The sequence below is a fragment of the Nanorana parkeri genome, unplaced genomic scaffold (assembly GCF_000935625.1).
Source record: "Nanorana parkeri isolate BGI_ZX_2015 unplaced genomic scaffold, ASM93562v1 scaffold188, whole genome shotgun sequence".
Lineage (NCBI taxonomy): Eukaryota > Metazoa > Chordata > Amphibia > Anura > Dicroglossidae > Nanorana > Nanorana parkeri.
In genome coordinates, this window is record NW_017306456.1 from 1,314,852 (window position 1) to 1,331,981 (window position 17,130).

At 48.4% G+C, this 17,130-nt stretch overlaps 1 protein-coding gene and 1 long non-coding RNA gene across 3 annotated transcripts in view; both read right to left on the reverse strand.

The window, feature by feature from the left end:
• Positions 1-4,669, reverse strand: part of TMCC1 (transmembrane and coiled-coil domain family 1) — a 73,909-nt gene extending 69,240 nt beyond the window's left edge. The window contains exon 1 of the mRNA XM_018555240.1: positions 4,204-4,669. Within this exon, the coding sequence (XP_018410742.1) occupies positions 4,204-4,326 (123 nt within the window). The 5' untranslated portion in view covers positions 4,327-4,669. The remainder of the gene's footprint in view (positions 1-4,203) is intronic.
• Positions 4,670-4,683: 14 nt separating this feature from the next.
• Positions 4,684-17,130, reverse strand: part of LOC108786033 — a 49,455-nt gene continuing 37,008 nt past the window's right edge. Inside the window, exons 2-5 of one of the 2 annotated variants that reach the window (XR_001941170.1) lie at positions 10,710-10,758; positions 9,679-9,766; positions 6,768-6,876; positions 4,684-4,789 (exon numbers count right to left, since the gene is read on the reverse strand). This is a non-coding gene — a long non-coding RNA (uncharacterized LOC108786033). Of the gene's footprint in view, positions 4,790-6,767; positions 6,877-9,673; positions 9,767-10,709; positions 10,759-17,130 lie in introns of both variants that reach the window. The other variant, XR_001941169.1, reaches the window with a different exon arrangement.

Sequence of the window (17,130 nt, forward strand, 5' to 3'; positions counted from 1 at the left end):
GTATGTGTTCGCTCACTTCCCGATCTATTGAGCCGACCTGTGACAGTCTCATTGTCACAGGTCGGCTAGAACTATGAGGTGAGTGATTTTCACTCACCTCATAGTTCTCCTTTAATAGGGCAATCAATCTAACTTATTCTATCTTTAAAAGGAGAACTATGGGGTCAGGGCTTTTCCCCATAGTTCTCCTTAGGGTAACGGGAGGACACAAACTAGCGTCCTCCCGTCACCCTAGGCTCCGTATATAGAGAGCTACAGCTCGTGGTATACTGAGACGCCGGAGCGGATCCCGGCATCGATGTCTGGATCCGCCCAGCTGCGTGAGTGACAGCTGGCTCTGCCTATCTAGTCAGAGCCAGCTGTACCCGCCCCCTCCCCCGTCCGGCCAGTCAGCGCTGGCGGATCGGAGCGGGGAGGGGGGAATCCATCCCCTCCCCTGTCACGGCAGAGAGCCGTGACAGGATTGAGAGGTGAGCGAACGCCGGTATGTGTTCGCTCACCTCCCGATCTACTGAGCCGACCTGTGACAGTCTCATTGTCACAGGTCGGCTAGAACTATGAGGTGAGTGAAAAGCACCCCCCTCATAGTTCTCCTTTAAACATTCGTGTTCCTGGCCAGATGCATGCGACGTCCTTCAAGAGTTATAGATCAACAAAGAAAAGTTCAGATGCAATCCCAAGAAATTATAGCAAACCGCAATCCTTAAAGGAGAACGCCGGGCAAATAAAATCTTAACTTGTGAAGTGCTGAGGTAACCCCACTGCAAAAGGTTAAGTGCCGATTTTGTCTAATATACTCTCCCAAACGTCAATTTCGGCTGGCTGTAAGACCAGTGCCTGCAGCCTCTCCCCCACCCCCCCTCCGCTCCAGCAGTCTAAGGTCCTGCGAGTCATCAAGCCCTATACAGTGTATCGGATGCCAACATGTTGATGGACATTCCATCGCTGGAGCCAAGAAGGGGACAGGCTGAAGGGGCCGGTCTAGCAGCCAGCGGGACCGTGGTATGCGCAAGTATTTTTTCATTTTTTTTCACCCGGTGATCCTGCCGGTAACACTTCCTGTCCTAGGGTGACAACCGTCAATCACAATTGTGCCCAGCATTGTTAACCTAGGACAGTGAGCTTTTAAAAACTACAGTACACCTCCACCTCTCTATAACATAAGAGGGGGCTCTTGTGTTATAGAGGAGAGGCGGAGGTGTACTGTAGTTTTTAAAAGCTCACTGACCTAGGTTAACAATGCTGGGCACAATTGTGATTGACGGTTGTCACCCTAGGACAGGAAGTGTGCACTACAGAACCCCCCCCCCGGGTTCTGTAGTGCACAGGGAGCATTGGGCATAATGATAAATAGGCAGAGGAAGTCAGATCAGCTCACAAGATTTCTGGCAGGATCACCAAGTATTTTTTTTTGCACTTATGAAGCAGATATAACAAGAAGCTATATAAATGGAATCAAATAGGAGTTCACTGTTAGGGTTCACATGCACTTTAAGGACAGGTCCACTTTAACGATGGCCAGGAAAAGGAGCAGGCCGCTGGAAGCAGCCATTATCCTTATGAAGCAATATTTACTATGAGACACAGACCTCTCTCTCTCTCTCTCTCTCGAGGTCTGAATGACCTGAAGTTGTGAAGATCACCTTCTCTGAAAACATGACCAACAACCCAAAACAGCTAATAAAAGCATCACAGACGGGTCACCTGCACTGTTCTATATGTGAACACACAGACAATATACACACAAATGCGGACGGTCGCAGCTCTTAAATAAAATGTTATAGTTCCGGACAGAGCATGCTGCCCCCCCCCCCCCCTGGGCGCACCCCACTGACACATTTCCCCCTTGCGTGCTTAAAGGAGAACTATGAGGGGGGTGCTTTTCACTCACCTCATAGTTCTAGCCGCCCTGTGACAATGAGACTGTCACAGGTCGGCTCAGTAGATCGGGAGGTGAGCGAACACATACCGGCGTTCGCTCACCTCTCGATCCTGTCACGGCTCTCTGCTGTGACAGGGGAGGGGCTGGATTCCCCCCTCCCCGCTCCAATCTGCCAGCGCTGACTGGCGGAACGGACGGGGGAGGGGGCAGGTACAGCTGGCTCTGCCTCTAGATGGGCAGAGCCAGCTGGCAGTCACGCAGCTGGGCGGATCCCGGCATAATTGTCGGGATCCGCTTCAGCTGCGGCGTCTCAGTATACCGCGAGCAGCAGCTCCCTACATACTGAGCCTAGGGTGACGGGAGGACGCTAGTTTGTGTCCTCCCGTTACCCTAAGGAGAACTATGGGGAAAAGCCTTAACCCCATAGTTCTCCTTTAATAGTACAATATCAGTCTGTATAGAGGTGAAACGCATCAGCTTGTGATTCCAGGTGGGGCTGCAGTTTGCTCTTTGCAGAAGAATAGAATGTTAGGAAACCTGATAATATTGCTTTGCGGCCATCCGTTTATCTTCAGCCTTCCCAAGTAGATGATTGCCATTCGGCCTTCAACTGCTCTTCTAGAGGCCGGCCATTATAAAGCGTGGAGCGGAGACACAAGTTCGACAATATAAAACACATCTATATATTTTTAATGTAAAAGTACAACCAAGACGCGGTGACCTTGTTTCTGTGCATTTGGCTGGAGACCAACCAGTTGTGGAGACGGTTATAAATAATAAAGCGCGGATGAGAAAGCACTCGGACATGTTCCAGACGGGTCATTATATATTCTGGAGGTCCTATGAGGGCTGCGGTGCTCGGGAGATTGCATGGAGCCAGGGAGGCACACGGTGGCCTCCAGACAAGACGCAGGAGATTAGTGGGAAGCGGGTGGCTGTGCAGCTCTAAGTTCAAAAAACAGTTCATAGATCACCTACATTAGCGTCCCCCCCTAGGGTCAGATAAACCATCACACCAATATGCAGACGTACTGAAGTCATGATAACCAGCATTGCTTGGAGATGTCCAACAGCCAAAAGTACACTATATGGCCAAAGGTTTGTGGACACCCGACCATCACACTTCCTATATGGCTCATGGTTTGTGGACACCTGGCCATCACACTTCCTATATGGCTCATGGTTTGTTGATACCAGGCCAACACACTTCCTATATGGCTCATGGTTTGTTGATACCAGGCCAACACACTTCCTATATGGCTCATGGTTTGTTGATACCAGGCCAACACACTTCCTATATGGCTCATGGTTTGTTGATACCAGGCCAACACACTTCCTATATGGCTCATGGTTTGTTGATACCAGGCCAACACACTTCCTATATGGCTCATGGTTTGTTGATACCAGGCCAACACACTTCCTATATGGCTCATGGTTTGTTGATACCAGGCCAACACACTTCCTTTATAGCCAAAGATTTCTTGACACCTGATCAACTTAGTTTCGATATGGCCAAAGGTTTGTTGACACCAGGCCATCACACTTCCTATAAGACCCAAGATTTCTTGACACCAGACTATCAAGGTTGCTACATGGCCAAAGGTTTCTTGACACCTGGCCATCACACTTCCTATAAGGCCCAAGATTTCTATCAAGGTTCTTACATGGCCAAAAGTTTGTTGACACCTGGCCATCACACTTCCTATAAGGCTCATGGTTTGTTGACATTGGCCATCACACTTCCTATATACCTATACTTCCTATATACCCACTTCCTATATACCCAAAGATTTCTTGACACCCGACCAACTCAGTTCCAATATGGCCAAAGGTTTGTTGACATCAGTCCTTCACACTTCCTATATGGCCCATGATTTGTAGACACCTGACCATCCCAGTTCCTACATGGCCTAAGGTTTTTTCCACCTGTTCATCACATTTTCTTATATGGCCAAAGGTTTGTTGACACCTGACCATCACAGCCCCTATATAACCCCCCAAATTCTTATGGAAAGCCTTCCCAGAAGGCTGTGAAAGCAGCTAAAGGGGCCCAAGGGCACATTAATGTTCATGGTTTTGGGAACGGATGTCCAACTTCTAAAAAGGTGCGATGGTCGGATGTCCACTATCCATCTTCTGGCCACATAGTGCATCATCTTTTCTGTATCAGCATTAAATCCATACTAGACTAGTAATGTGAGGGGTAGAGTACGGCAGTTTGAAATATGCGGACCACATCGGCGATATACATAACGCTATTTCTATAACATTCGAGCCCCAAGAACAGCCCGTCACCCCTGCTCATAGTCTTGGCCGCTTACCTTCTCAGATGAATCTTCTGCAGATAGGTATGAGTTGTTGGAGATTTCTAGCGCTGTAGAGGCGGGGTGTGCATCTGTTGTGGATGAAGACCGAGGACGGGCAGGCTGTGAAAGGACAGCCATGATGTCCTGCGCAGACCGGCGACCGATTTGTGGGCTCCCGCGTGTCTTGCCTTTGCGGTTTTGCTGAAGGCTGCTCCCTCTTTTCACTTTGGGTGGAGCCCGAATTTGCTGAAGGACACGATTGAGGGCAGTGGGTTGCCCTGCTCCGTCAACGTCTGAAACCTGCGATGGGTCCGGTTCCGGATCAGGTTCTGGCTGTGCCAGTTGGACATCGTGAGGGGAGACGGAGGAGCGGCGTCTCTGATGCTGAAAAAGATGCTTAAGGCCCTGGCCTATGTTGTCAAAGTGGGAGCCCTTGGAGTGCTTCTGGTCACAGTCCACCAGCCTCCTCCCTTCCGCACCCCCAGGAAGACATTGTTCCTTTCTTGGTATAAACCCACAAGAGGTGATGGGACCGGTGTGCAGAGGGCATAAGAATGAAGTCAAAGCAAGGAATCGGGATACCTTGGCTATTCAGTTGAATCTGTAAAAGTGAGAAAAAAAAGGCAAATGAGTTACAGAGCTCTCTAATCAAAACATTTTTACATAGTTTCTTATGACACGGCTGTTTAAGGCTCCAGTCAGGATAAGCAAATCATGACTAAGTGCAAGAGGCCATTTGTTTTCTTACTTGTATGTTTTATGTATTTCTTCCAGATCTGTGCAGTAATCCAGTAAGACACAGAGTCCTGTAATAAAGACTGCTCACTGCTGCTCTCTCTCCTTTTCAGGGTGACTAGTCTTGTCTCCGCCCCCTCCTGTGACAAGGACCGGTCACTGCTGCTCTCCTTGTGCAGGGTGACTGGTCTCGTCTCAGCCCTCTCCTGTAATGAAGACCGGTCACTGCTGCTCTCTCCTTGTGCAGGGTGACTGGTCTTGTGTCCACCCCCTCCTGTAATAAAGCCTGCTCACTGCTGCACTCTCTCCTTGTGCAGGGTGACTGGTCTCGTCTCCACCCCCTCCTGTGACAAGGACCGGTCACTGCTGCTCTCCTTGTGCAGGGTGACTGGTCTCGTCTCAGCCCCCTCCTGTAATAAAGACAGGGTGACTGGTCTTGTCTTGTAGTTTTCTGCAGGCAGCTTGTAGCGGGTGGAGCCTGCTGGGCCCCTCCCACAGCTCTGTGAATAGGCTATGTACAGCACGGTGATGATGTCAGTGCCACTTTTACATCTGCTGCACACAAAGTGGATTGATATATTTTGTAGCTATTTTCTTTATATCCTTTGGAATCCATATTTGAACTCCAGTCAGAGACTTTGCCAAGGCCGACATGATTATCAGTCCGCTGCAGGCAGGAGGAAGCATTTCCTCTTCTCCAGTAATCAGACTGCAACGCAGTAACTTTGTAGCAAGTCATAAGATAAAAGACTGCAGCGGGGGCTGATCTGTGCTACACATTTGTAATTACAGCTAAAAGTTGCACAGGCACAATTTGCACATTTACATGACTGCATCATCTCTGAGCCCACATCTCAGTGCAGGAAGTAGATGGTGACCTTGGTTGATGCCTGAACAAAGATAGCCCCATACTTCTACATAGAAAATAGGGATGCATCGATGTTGGTTTTTCGGTATCGAGTACCAATGGGGTTTTTTTCCCCCCGGTACTTGCCGATACCAAATACCGATACCAGAAGTCCCATTAAGGAAGCCAGACGGCATGTAATGACTCACCACCTGGTTTCCTGATTAGCTGGGAAGCCAGGCGGCGTGTAAAGACTTGCCACCCAGCTTCCCGATTAGCAGGGAAGCCGTCTCCATGCTCCCTTGTCACCAGGCTCCACAGCCGAGCGCCGTGTAATGACACCTTGCCCGGCCTCCTGATTGGTCAAGAAGCTGGCCAACGCGTCATTACACGGCGCCCAGCTTCCCGATTGGCCAGAAAGCCGGCTGCATGCTTTCCCTTTACCAAGTGACCAAGGAAGCAGGCTCTTTGGCCAATCGGAAAGCCGGGCGGCGTGTAATGACACGCCGCCCGGCTTCCAGATTGGCTGGGAAGCTGGCTCCATGCTCCCTCGTCAACGAGGGAGCATGAAGCCGGCTTCCCGGCCAATCAGGTAGCCGGGCAGCGAGTCTTTACACGCTGCCTGGCTTCCTGATTGGCTAGGAAGCCCAAGTATCGGGTCAGGCATCGGAGCATTTGGGCGAGTACCAGTACTCGCCCAAATACTCGGCATCACTTTTCTATTAGGGGTGCACCGATACTAGTATCAGTATCGGTGCATCCCTAATAGAAAAGCAGACAAAATCATTTGTCGGGGGGAGTGCTGTCATCTCTGTGAGAGGCAATAAATACCTGGAAGATTTACCCTTACACATTAATTAGCACGCTGCAAGAAAAAAATATACATACATATATCTGCTCTCTGCTGTAAGAAGCTGGGAACGAAGTGTTTGCATCTGGTACATAGAACACAGCTCACAATAATATAGATCAGCTTTCCTTCTTTGTTTTTACTCACATTTGCTCAGTCATGGTGCAGTGGCGTAAATTTGCCATCCTCGGGATTCTTGCTGACTGCACACTCTGACATGTGATGAATGAGCATTCTTCATGGAGATGATGTACTGCTGGACAAGAGGAATAGACCGGTTACTACAAGGAAAATATGTCACACTTATCGATCTGGCTTATCTAACAAGGCAGTGATACAAATAACCATCATACGGAAAGTGCAGCAATCCAGAGCAACCAATCACGTGTGTAGGATGTATAGTAACCAGGTCAGGGTAGGCGGATTTGATTGCTCTGGTTTATTGCACGTTTCACCTCTTGAATAAAGCTGAAGATTTCAGCAACAGTGTGTGAAGCAGCCGTTCTCATCCAAGTTCCTCCAGAGGATGTTAGGACTTCCTTGAGTTGTAACTGACAGACGTCCCATCTGATGGTGTCCGCATGGCTCAGAGACAACCACCACATAGGACAGTGGGAAGAATGCCCCTTACAATGACCCCCAATGTAAGGGGCATTCTTCCCACTGACCACCAATGTAAGGAGCATTCTTCCCACTGACCATCAATGTAAGGAGCATTCTTCCCACTGACCACCAATGTAAGGAGCATTCTTCCCACTGACCCCCAATGTAAGGAGCATTCTTCCCACTGACCACCAATGTAAGGAGCATTCTTCCCAATGACCCCCAATGTAAAGGGGAATTGCTGACCCCTGATTAAATAATTTTAGCAGGGTTCCCCAAGACCTGAACATTATTTTCATGGTTCCCCTGGAGAAAAAAGGTTGAGAAAGGCTGATGTACACATTGGCTCGGGAATAACAGAAGTGCACCCACTACCCATAGACAAGTGGAGGTGCTTATTGGCTGGAGCCTCAGTGACCTCACCTTAGTGAACAGACAAGGTGTAACGAATGAAAGGGTTTTAATCACCAGATGGGAAAAAAAAAAAAAATCAATCTTTTCAGCCTGATCCCATAGAGCTGCACAGCACAGATCCTGTTCACCGACAGGCCCACGTTAACTCCGCTAGCAATATGGCCGCCACCATCATCACCCAACTCCGCAGTGTCACCAGCCCCTATCCAAGTGACCAAACAGTTTGTGTGTTTTATCTAATCATCAATTTACAGGTCACACGTGTAGTCTGTTGCCTTTGCTTACCTGACTCGTGGCCACGGTAGCCTACTGCACACTTGCAAGCCAAGTCAAGCCTGGTGTTTATCCTCCATTCCATGACAGGCCCATAGAAAGCTCCTCCTCTTTGTGGGATTAAAGAGGAAGAGACCGCCGATTATGTACTCTCGCTGAGTATAAATGAGATATCAAAACAAGGGGCGGAGCTGAGAACACCGGGGAGGAGCTTGTTCAGAAAATTCCTGTCTCTACCAATTTATGGAACACACACAGAGCAATGTCCGCACTTTCACCTGGTTTTCATTTTAATGATACAGAATGTGGTATTGGGGATTTTAGATATTTGAAAGCAACTGGAACACAGACCCAATAAACAGATCTTTGAACAACCGCGAAATCAAAACGCTCAATTTGAGTGGTATGTCTGTATGTAGAACGAAAGCTTACACTAAGATCGAATACACACACGTTGCCTCAGGTGTCATCTCATTGGGTCATGTGGGGGGGGGTAAGAGTTGGTTGGCCGGCAGGGGTGCCTGCCGCCCCGTTACCAGCCAGAGCGTCCCCGGTTGCTAAGAGCTCTTAGCAATCTGTGATGCTCACTGACATCATTGGCTGCCAGAAGCTGAGCAGGATGCTCCGACTGGTGTCCCGCCCAGCTCCTGCAAACCAGTGGCGTCAGTGAGCTGGGCCGGACGTTATGCACCCCCATACCGCCCCCCCTTCCCAGGGCAGGCATCATGAGCATCCCTCCCAGCAATCAAGACCTCTAGTGACACCGATATATACATACACATCTCTAAAATAATGACCAAGTTAAGCCAATATGTGCATGACAAGGGGGAGGGTCTTGGGTTACATGCTGCCTGATGATTGACTCTTCTAGAATTCACATATAAAAAGGATAAAAGCAACTAGAAATCCAATAGAAAGAAAAAAAATGGGGTCAGGAAGACATCACACATAAAAAAAAGGAATGGGAGTCTCTTATTTCAGGGTAACACAGCCATACAGCCTAAAAATTATACACGCTGGATATAAGAAAAGAGGATTACTGAAGAATCGCGCTTGACAATGTAGCATGTGACTGAATCAAATCCTTTGCAGATTATCATAGCCTTAAAAAAAATAAATCACTGAATTATAAGAACGCATTGCACCACTGCGACACAAAGGCACACAGAGGTGCGCAGGCTATACAGAGAATCACACACACAGGGTGGTGTGAACGGGCCTCAAGGACCCAGCAAGTACAGAAAAATACATGCTGATCTGCCAGAAATGCCCTCAGCTCCTCCTTATGGTCAGTTGTGGGACGACAACACACAACGTTTTTGTAAACTCAGCAGTGTCAGCCCTGCCCACTGCCTTTTGGAAAACTATTTATTACCTCCCCTCAGATCTCCACAACACAAAGTCTAATCATTCCAAAATAAAACCTAGGAGGGCTCTTTGAGATAACACAGGAGTGTGCCGAGGACATAGGACAGCTCTAAATTGATCATAGGCTCAATGGGTATTGCTTGCACTTATGTTACCGATATAAGAAAACACTTCCAAATGGTATATTTAACAGACTAGAAGTTCACTATTCGGGTTTACATACACTTTAAACATTCCTGATGCAACCTGGTGCCGCTTTATCATTTGCAGCGATTTAAAGTAACCAAGCGTAAGGGAGGAAAAAAGGTTTGAGTATTTTTTTTTTCTTTAGGGAGGTTCTCTTTAAATGAAAACCAGTACCCGAGGCTACAGAGTTCACAATGAGGGGTATTTACCTTACCTGCTGGGCTCCGTTCCCTGTCTCGGCCGCACTTTTTGAAATGTCTGATACCTCTACGCCATAATGAAATCTTAATTTTCTGAAAAACCTGTTGGAAATAGGAGAAGGGTTCATCAGCATGACTCTAAATGGAATGCGTACGGGCGAGGGGCACAGCTTTCATGTGTGGTCCTGTCCTGTACATACAGTCTAAAAACTTTTATTTTAAGCTTTATATAGGAGTAGGAAAGGGTTAAAACTAGGAAGGCACCGATACCAGTTTTTAGGTATGGCGTACAAGTACAGATATTTATATTTCGGTACTTGCCGATACCGAGTACCGATACCAGTACTTCCGGCTTTTTAGGCAATCAGGAAGCCGGGCAGCGTGCCATTACGCACTGCCCAACTTCTTGATTGCCGGGAAGCCCGCTCTATGCTGTTTGGCCAGCTCGATGCAGATTGGCTGGGATACCAGATTCCTGGCCAATCAGCAGAGAGGCGGGACATTACCTGCTGCCCGGCTTCCCGATTGGCCTGGAAGCCGGCTGCATGCTAAATGGCCGCATCCATGCTGATTGGCTGGGATGCCGGCTGCCTTCCCGTCCATTCACCATGGAGCTGGCTTCTCAGCCAATCAGGAAGCCATTACCCACGGCCCGGCTTCCTGATTAGCCGGCTCCATGTTCCCTCGCGGCACTGCCGGTGAGAGGAAATCTCCCTCGGACCGGAAGTTCCGGTATCGGGGGTAAGTATGAGTACTTGCCCAAATACACGGTTTCGTAAGTATGGCTGCATCCCTAGTTAAAACCCGTCAGCTTATTTTTGCGGTCTGTGTTAACAGTTTTCCTTAACTTCCTGTCCCAGAGACACAACAGGAAATCTCCCAAAGTAAATAGAATTCCACTTTGACAGTTGTCACTGGAACAGGTGTCCTCATTGGAAGAATTCCCTACACCTAAATTTCCCCAACAGATTCATAAACAGCAACAAAAACTTGACGGGGGGTCCATCTCTTCCACACTCTGAACAAATGACTGCAACAAACGTACTTTCATGCCTCTCTCCGGTACAGCTACTCAGGTCTGGGATGCTGAACATCTGCAAAAGAAAAAGAAAATGAAATTCAGCTTCAGGAACTCCAAGACAATAATAAACAGGCGCCAACCACTCTCAATGCCGAGATCTGCGCAGTGTTCATTCCGACAGCAAAATTTTGAATTAGTCACAGTCTTTTGACTAAAATGTCATTTAGTTTTAGTCATATTCTAGTCATCCGAATTGTTTTGGTTTCAGTCTATTTTTAGTCTACTAAATATCGTAAGATTAGTCGACCAAGTCTACGGTAGATCTAGTCTACTAAAATCTAGTGGGTTTAGTTAAAGAGTAACAAATGGCGTCACAAGGGGGGTGCGGCCCGCACCCGGGTGACACCATTGGAGGGGTGACACCAAAATGACTTAGTCATTTTGGTGTCACCCCCCTCTGAAAAGTCGGGCGCTCGGTGGGGACCCGTCGGCATACCTTATCGAGGAGGGGACCCAGCGGCATACCTTATCCCGCCGAGTGGCTGTCTCCTCCCCTCTCTGCGTCCATCACCAAGATGGCCGCCGGCAGGTATCAGAATACTGCATGCGCGGTGACGTCTCGGCGGGGGTGACACTCGGATACCGCTCCGGGTGTCGCCCAGCCTCGGGACGCCCCTGAAGAGTAATTTAAAAATGCCTCTAGAATTTCCAGTCTCATTCTATACTCCTGGAGTAAACCTCTATTAGGGAACGTTCACACCAATATGCAGTGCGTTCCGGCCCGATTCTGGCTGGAACGCACTGCGTCGCCGCCGGCTCACTATTTCGTGGGGCCGGAGGGAGCGTGGCAGGCCATTGAAGTGAATGGCACTGTAGCCACGCCCTCCGGCCGCAATGTGATCGCCCGCACGGGATCGCAAGGCACCATCGTGCCTGCGGTCCGCTGCGATCAAAATAGCGCTTGCAGCATTTTCGGTACATATGTATAAAAGTCTTTGAACTGCTGTACCGAAAATCCTTTTAATTAGCTCCGACACATTCCACGTGCACGCTGCTGCTCCCCGTCCGTATTCTGCCGTCAGCCAAGGTCCTGGCAGGGGACCGGGAAGATTTCCATTAGCAGCGTTTGAAGATTGTACGAGGGCTCTCCCAGCCTCCGCCAGGACATTGGCCAACATCAGGCTGAGAATGGGGAGCAGCTATGTGTGTCTGGAACACAAAGACTCCAAAGGCTCAGAAAGGATTAAAAAGAAGGTAAGCTTTCAGCACAGAATAGGGGTGCCTTTATTTTTGGGATACGTGATGGGACAAGACATGTGAATACCCCCTGTTCAAATGTTGTTTTCCTGTGCTGCGCCGATTCCTTTAGTTCCTTTTCTCCATTACATGTTATAATGTCACATTGGGTCCCAATCCCTCCTCCATAGAAGCCATGGTTTCCATACACTGCACTGATGATGCCTGAAACAGCTGTATGCCATTTGGAATGAATGGTTCTATAATACTGGGCTATATTGCAGTGGCGTCACAAGGGGGGGCGGGGGGTGCAGCCCGCAGCCGGGTGCCACCATTGGAGGGGGCGACAGCAAAATGACTGTCATTTTGGTGTCACCCCCTAAAAGTCGGGCACTCTGTCATTGACCGTGAGCCCGACAATGTCAGGAGAGAGGAGGGGACCCAGCGGCATACTCATCCCGCCGGGTGAACGTCCCCTCCTCTCTCTGCCGGTGTCCATCACCAGATGGCCGCCGGCAGGCGTCAATAAGACGACCGCGCATGGACCTTCTGCTCTAGGTGTCACCCAGCCTCGGGACGCCCCTGTTATATTGCACTATACAGCAGCAGTTCTGGATGCATCTGATGGTGTGTAAAGGAATTATTTGCATGGCTGCATTCACTGTCCTGAAATGTGGAACAATCCTCTTATTTTGGGACATGAATGAGACATGTGAATATCTTCTGTTCCAAGAAGGCTTTATACTGATATAATAGTAGTGCAACATACTGATTCAGTTGGAAGGTTTTTATGATTCCTTTGGCCCCTTCACACTGTAACCCGTCTGGTTATACGGTCCATTTACAATATAATGGGTTCCGAAAATAAAAGTGCCAAATGTAACTATTTCGGTGCATTCGTGCCTGGCTCAAGGGATTCGTCCAGCTCTGCAGTAAATTATTGTATAGCTACCGTGTTTCCCCGAAAATAAGACACTGTCTTATATTTTGTTTGCCCCCAAAAACCACACTAGGTCTTATTTTCAGGGGATGTCTTATTTTTTTTTTTTTTATGTGCAACAAAATGTACAACAATCCAAAGTTATTTGGTATCACTCCACCTGTCACAGTAACTGGCGCTCTAGAGGAATATCGGCCAATGCGGCTCTGCTCCCTTAGCCGCCGCAGCCTTGCTTTCTACAGCGCTGGCTTCCTATGCCACCAGGGACAGTGGTACCAGCGGTGCAGCAGTGGGGACATCAGACAGTGGACAGCGTGGTAAAGTATGGTACCATTTACCGGTACACATTACAGTACAGTACAGTACCATTACATTAAGCAGTGCCTTCAGGGGGACAGCAGTTAGTGAAGTCTGGTACTGGAGTGCTCTCTGTCACTGCGCTGTCTGGAGGGAGTCCCCTGTCATCCCCTTAATACAGTATGTCCCTGCAGGCTGATACCATCTCTCCTGCTCTTCCAGTTCTCCCTCACATGCTACCACCAAACTAGGTCTTATTTTCGGGGTAGGTCTTATATTACAGGAATCTTGAAAAATAGTGCTAGGTCTTACTTTCGGGGTAGGTCTTATTTTCGGGGAAACAGGGTATTATTTTACGTTCTCTATTACTCTGAGGTCTTGTTATCCTTTTAGCCTGGTCATCTGCAACAGATTGATTCTCCGCTGCCCAAGAGGACTCATACAGGTCAACCAAAAAGGACGAGCAGACGCTGCCCTCTGCTGGCGAATGTCTGGAACCGCAGGCAAATCTTTCCTACCAACTGGAGAATATTACTGTTGCAATCTCTTATTTTAAAAGCCATATAATTAAATTATAAACGATAAACATTCCAAATGTTTTGGAAAGCTTCTGTTTAAAAATGTTGATCAGAACGTTACAAGAATGAAATAAAATCATTACAACAAATAGAGACGTTTCAGTCTAGGAGGTGATAAATAACACATCTCCATACAAATGAAAGGCATTAAAAATGGCAAGTACAGTATGATTTATGTTTTGTAGATGCAGACTGAGTTGTGTTAGTTGCACCTGAACATAATGTAACATTTGTTTTGCTCATTTATAACATTCGGACACTTTCTATAGCATTTTACAGAGCACTGTACATTAAACTATTCACATCAGTCTCTGCCAACGCCCCCCCAGTCGCTCAGACACTCCGAGGCCTTACTTTCCTCCCAGCATTGTGCAGAGGTTTTATGGTGCTGGACGATTTAGATGTCAGATTGTGGCTTTCACCATGCGTTACCAAACACATGGCAAGGCACGAGACACGAGGCGGTGACACTCATTGTATTCCACCCCAATGCACATAGGGAGTGTAACCATGCATTGTAACATGCAACAAATACCAGAGGTGAACCAAACCTTGCGGCATACAGTTTTATGTGCATTGCAACCCATTCAAATGTGCTTCCTTGATTCATATTACCTTGCAAAAGTAGCAGTAACATCACTGCGCTGGCTCAAACAACCACAGCGCCCTATGTGGGTCATGCTATTCAACAGACATATTTTAAAGATGAAAGCACAAAAGCTTTCATTGAAATATCTTCAATAGCCATAAAAAGGATATAAATCCAAATTGTGTGCACAAAATTCCTTTGCAAAACCAGATATTACCTACAGTACAGTAGTAGCAGTAACCTGGGCAGAGATCAGATCTGTGGGCGGGACCCAGTAGGTCCCACCCACTAGAGGCTGCCAGCTGAAAACTACAGGATGGGGCAGAGACCAGGCCAGGGGAAGAGAGCAGCAGTGAGCGGCCTTTATTAGGGGGGGGGGGGGGGGGGGTGGAGACCAGACCAGTCACCCTGCACAAGAACAGAGAGAGCAGCAGCAGTGAGCGGTCTTTATTACAGAAAGGGGCGGAGACAAGACCAGTCTCCCTGCACAGGGAGAAAGAGCAGCAATGACTGATCTTTATTACAGGAGGGGGCGGAGACAAGACAAGTCTCACTGCAGAAGGAGAGAGCAGCAGTGAGCGGCCATTATTAAAGAAGGGGGCGGAGACAAGACCAGCACAAGGATAGAAGAGAGCAGCAGTGGGCGGTCTTTATTACAGGAAGCTCCAAGTCTCACACGGGATTACTGCACAGATCTGGAATACACAAAGCTCACCAAGACTTAAGGAAGAATACATACGACTTGTATTTGCTTATCCCGGAGTTCTGCTTTATCTATGTATGCGCCATCTCAATGCACTAGTGTGAATGGGCCGTGTCAATTGCACGCACTTTTCCCAATGTATGCGGTCAGGGTAGAAACCATCAGACTTGTGAAGAGACAAACTGAAGAACAAGAGACTCGGGCCCCGCAAGTAAAGCTCAATATGGAGAAGAGTATTCATTTCGGAAGTCTGAATAAAGAACAGAGAGCCGGATTCTTGCTCAAGCCCAGTTGTTGCTGGTTCTCCTCCATTGATTACTACCAGCAGACACACACACACACACACACACACACACACACACACACAAGATCTGCAGAAACACACATCCTGATGCCGGGGGGAAGGAAATGCTCACATGCTGCCTATGGCTGAAGCGGTCTGGAAAATCCAAGGGCACTTTCCTCGGCACAGCTAACAACAAGGGACAGAACTAGCACACCTCCAGGCTACTCACATGATGCATACTTTAGGTTATACTTATACGGCCCCGTATCATTATGTAAGAAGAACGCCGGTCATGTGCAACTCTGGTCTTGTCTAGATAGCGATTCTCGGCTGTGCGCGGAATAAAAAAACCTCAATATGTCATTTAGGTATTTGATGTTCTTCTTTCAGGATTTTCTTTCCAAGGTGTAAAGCAGACACACACACACACACACACACACACACACACACACACAAGATCTGCAGAAACACACATCCTGATGCCGGGGGGAAGGAAATGCTCACATGCTGCCTATGGCTGAAGCGGTCTGGAAAATCCAAGGGCACTTTCCTCGGCACAGCTAACAACAAGGGACAGAACTAGCACACCTCCAGGCTACTCACATGATGCATACTTTAGGTTATACTTATACGGCCCCGTATCATTATGTAAGAAGAACGCCGGTCATGTGCAACTCTGGTCTTGTCTAGATAGCGATTCTCGGCTGTGCGCGGAATAAAAAAACCTCAATATGTCATTTAGGTATTTGATGTTCTTCTTTCAGGATTTTCTTTCCAAGGTGTACTGCGCTTTAAATCCCAAATGATACCAATATAAAGAGGTTGGTGATGCTTCCATACAATCCTCCCGTTCCTTTGCACTTCTAGGGCGGAAGAATGTTTAAAGGAGACCTACGAGTCTGGAGCAAGAAAGTCGGATGCCAGGGGTCACTGATGGCCCAGGAACCTGCACCTTTAAGAACAGGTTAGCAACTGCTATCCATTCAGGTCAATGTAACAGGGTCTGGGTGAGGGTGCTTGGTCCTCTTCTAAAAAAGGAGGGCCACAATATCCTAGAACCCCCCCTTAGGGTACAAGACTCCAGAAAGGGGTGAGGCACGCTAGTCCGCCTAGCCGTTGAGTCAGGCGGACCCCAATCCTTAGGGACCAGCCAAAGCTAGTCCACCGCATACTAGGTAGGGGCTCCCCTGAAGAGAGACCTGTGAGTGGTGGAAGGAAAAGTGCAGCCCCACTCCCATCAGAAGACCTGGAGGGGCTCCTGCCTACAACCAGGGTGCACCAGGTCAGAATCAAACCAGGAAGAAAGGAACCCCCCCCCAACTATTACTTCAGCGAATACTAGACTGCCGATCCCCCCCGGTTCAAGGACCACACTGTTCTTCCCCGAAAATTGATAAGAACAGATACTACACTTGATCTTAGTGAAAAGGCCGAGAGTCTTTTTAAAGGCTACCCCTGATCAAGTGATACTCACCTCCACACTCCTCCGATGCATCTTCCTTCATTGCAATTGACCCGGGCTGGTTGGGGGGGATGTCGAGCTTACAGGGAGCAATGATGTCAACCAAGCAGCATATGGCAGCTAAGCCCATGCATGGCCTTCCTCTACCCCAGGGGTAGGCAACCTCAGCACTCCAGCTGTTGTAGAACTACAAGCCCCATGATGCACTGCAAGACAGAAGCCAGCAGGCATGACTCCCAGGGGCACAAGCATGTTGGGGTTTGTAGTTCCAGCACAGCTTGAGTGCCACGGTTGCCTACTCCTGGACTTAACCAGCATTTAACCCTTGCAGTGTGTGTGTGGGGGGGGTGCGCG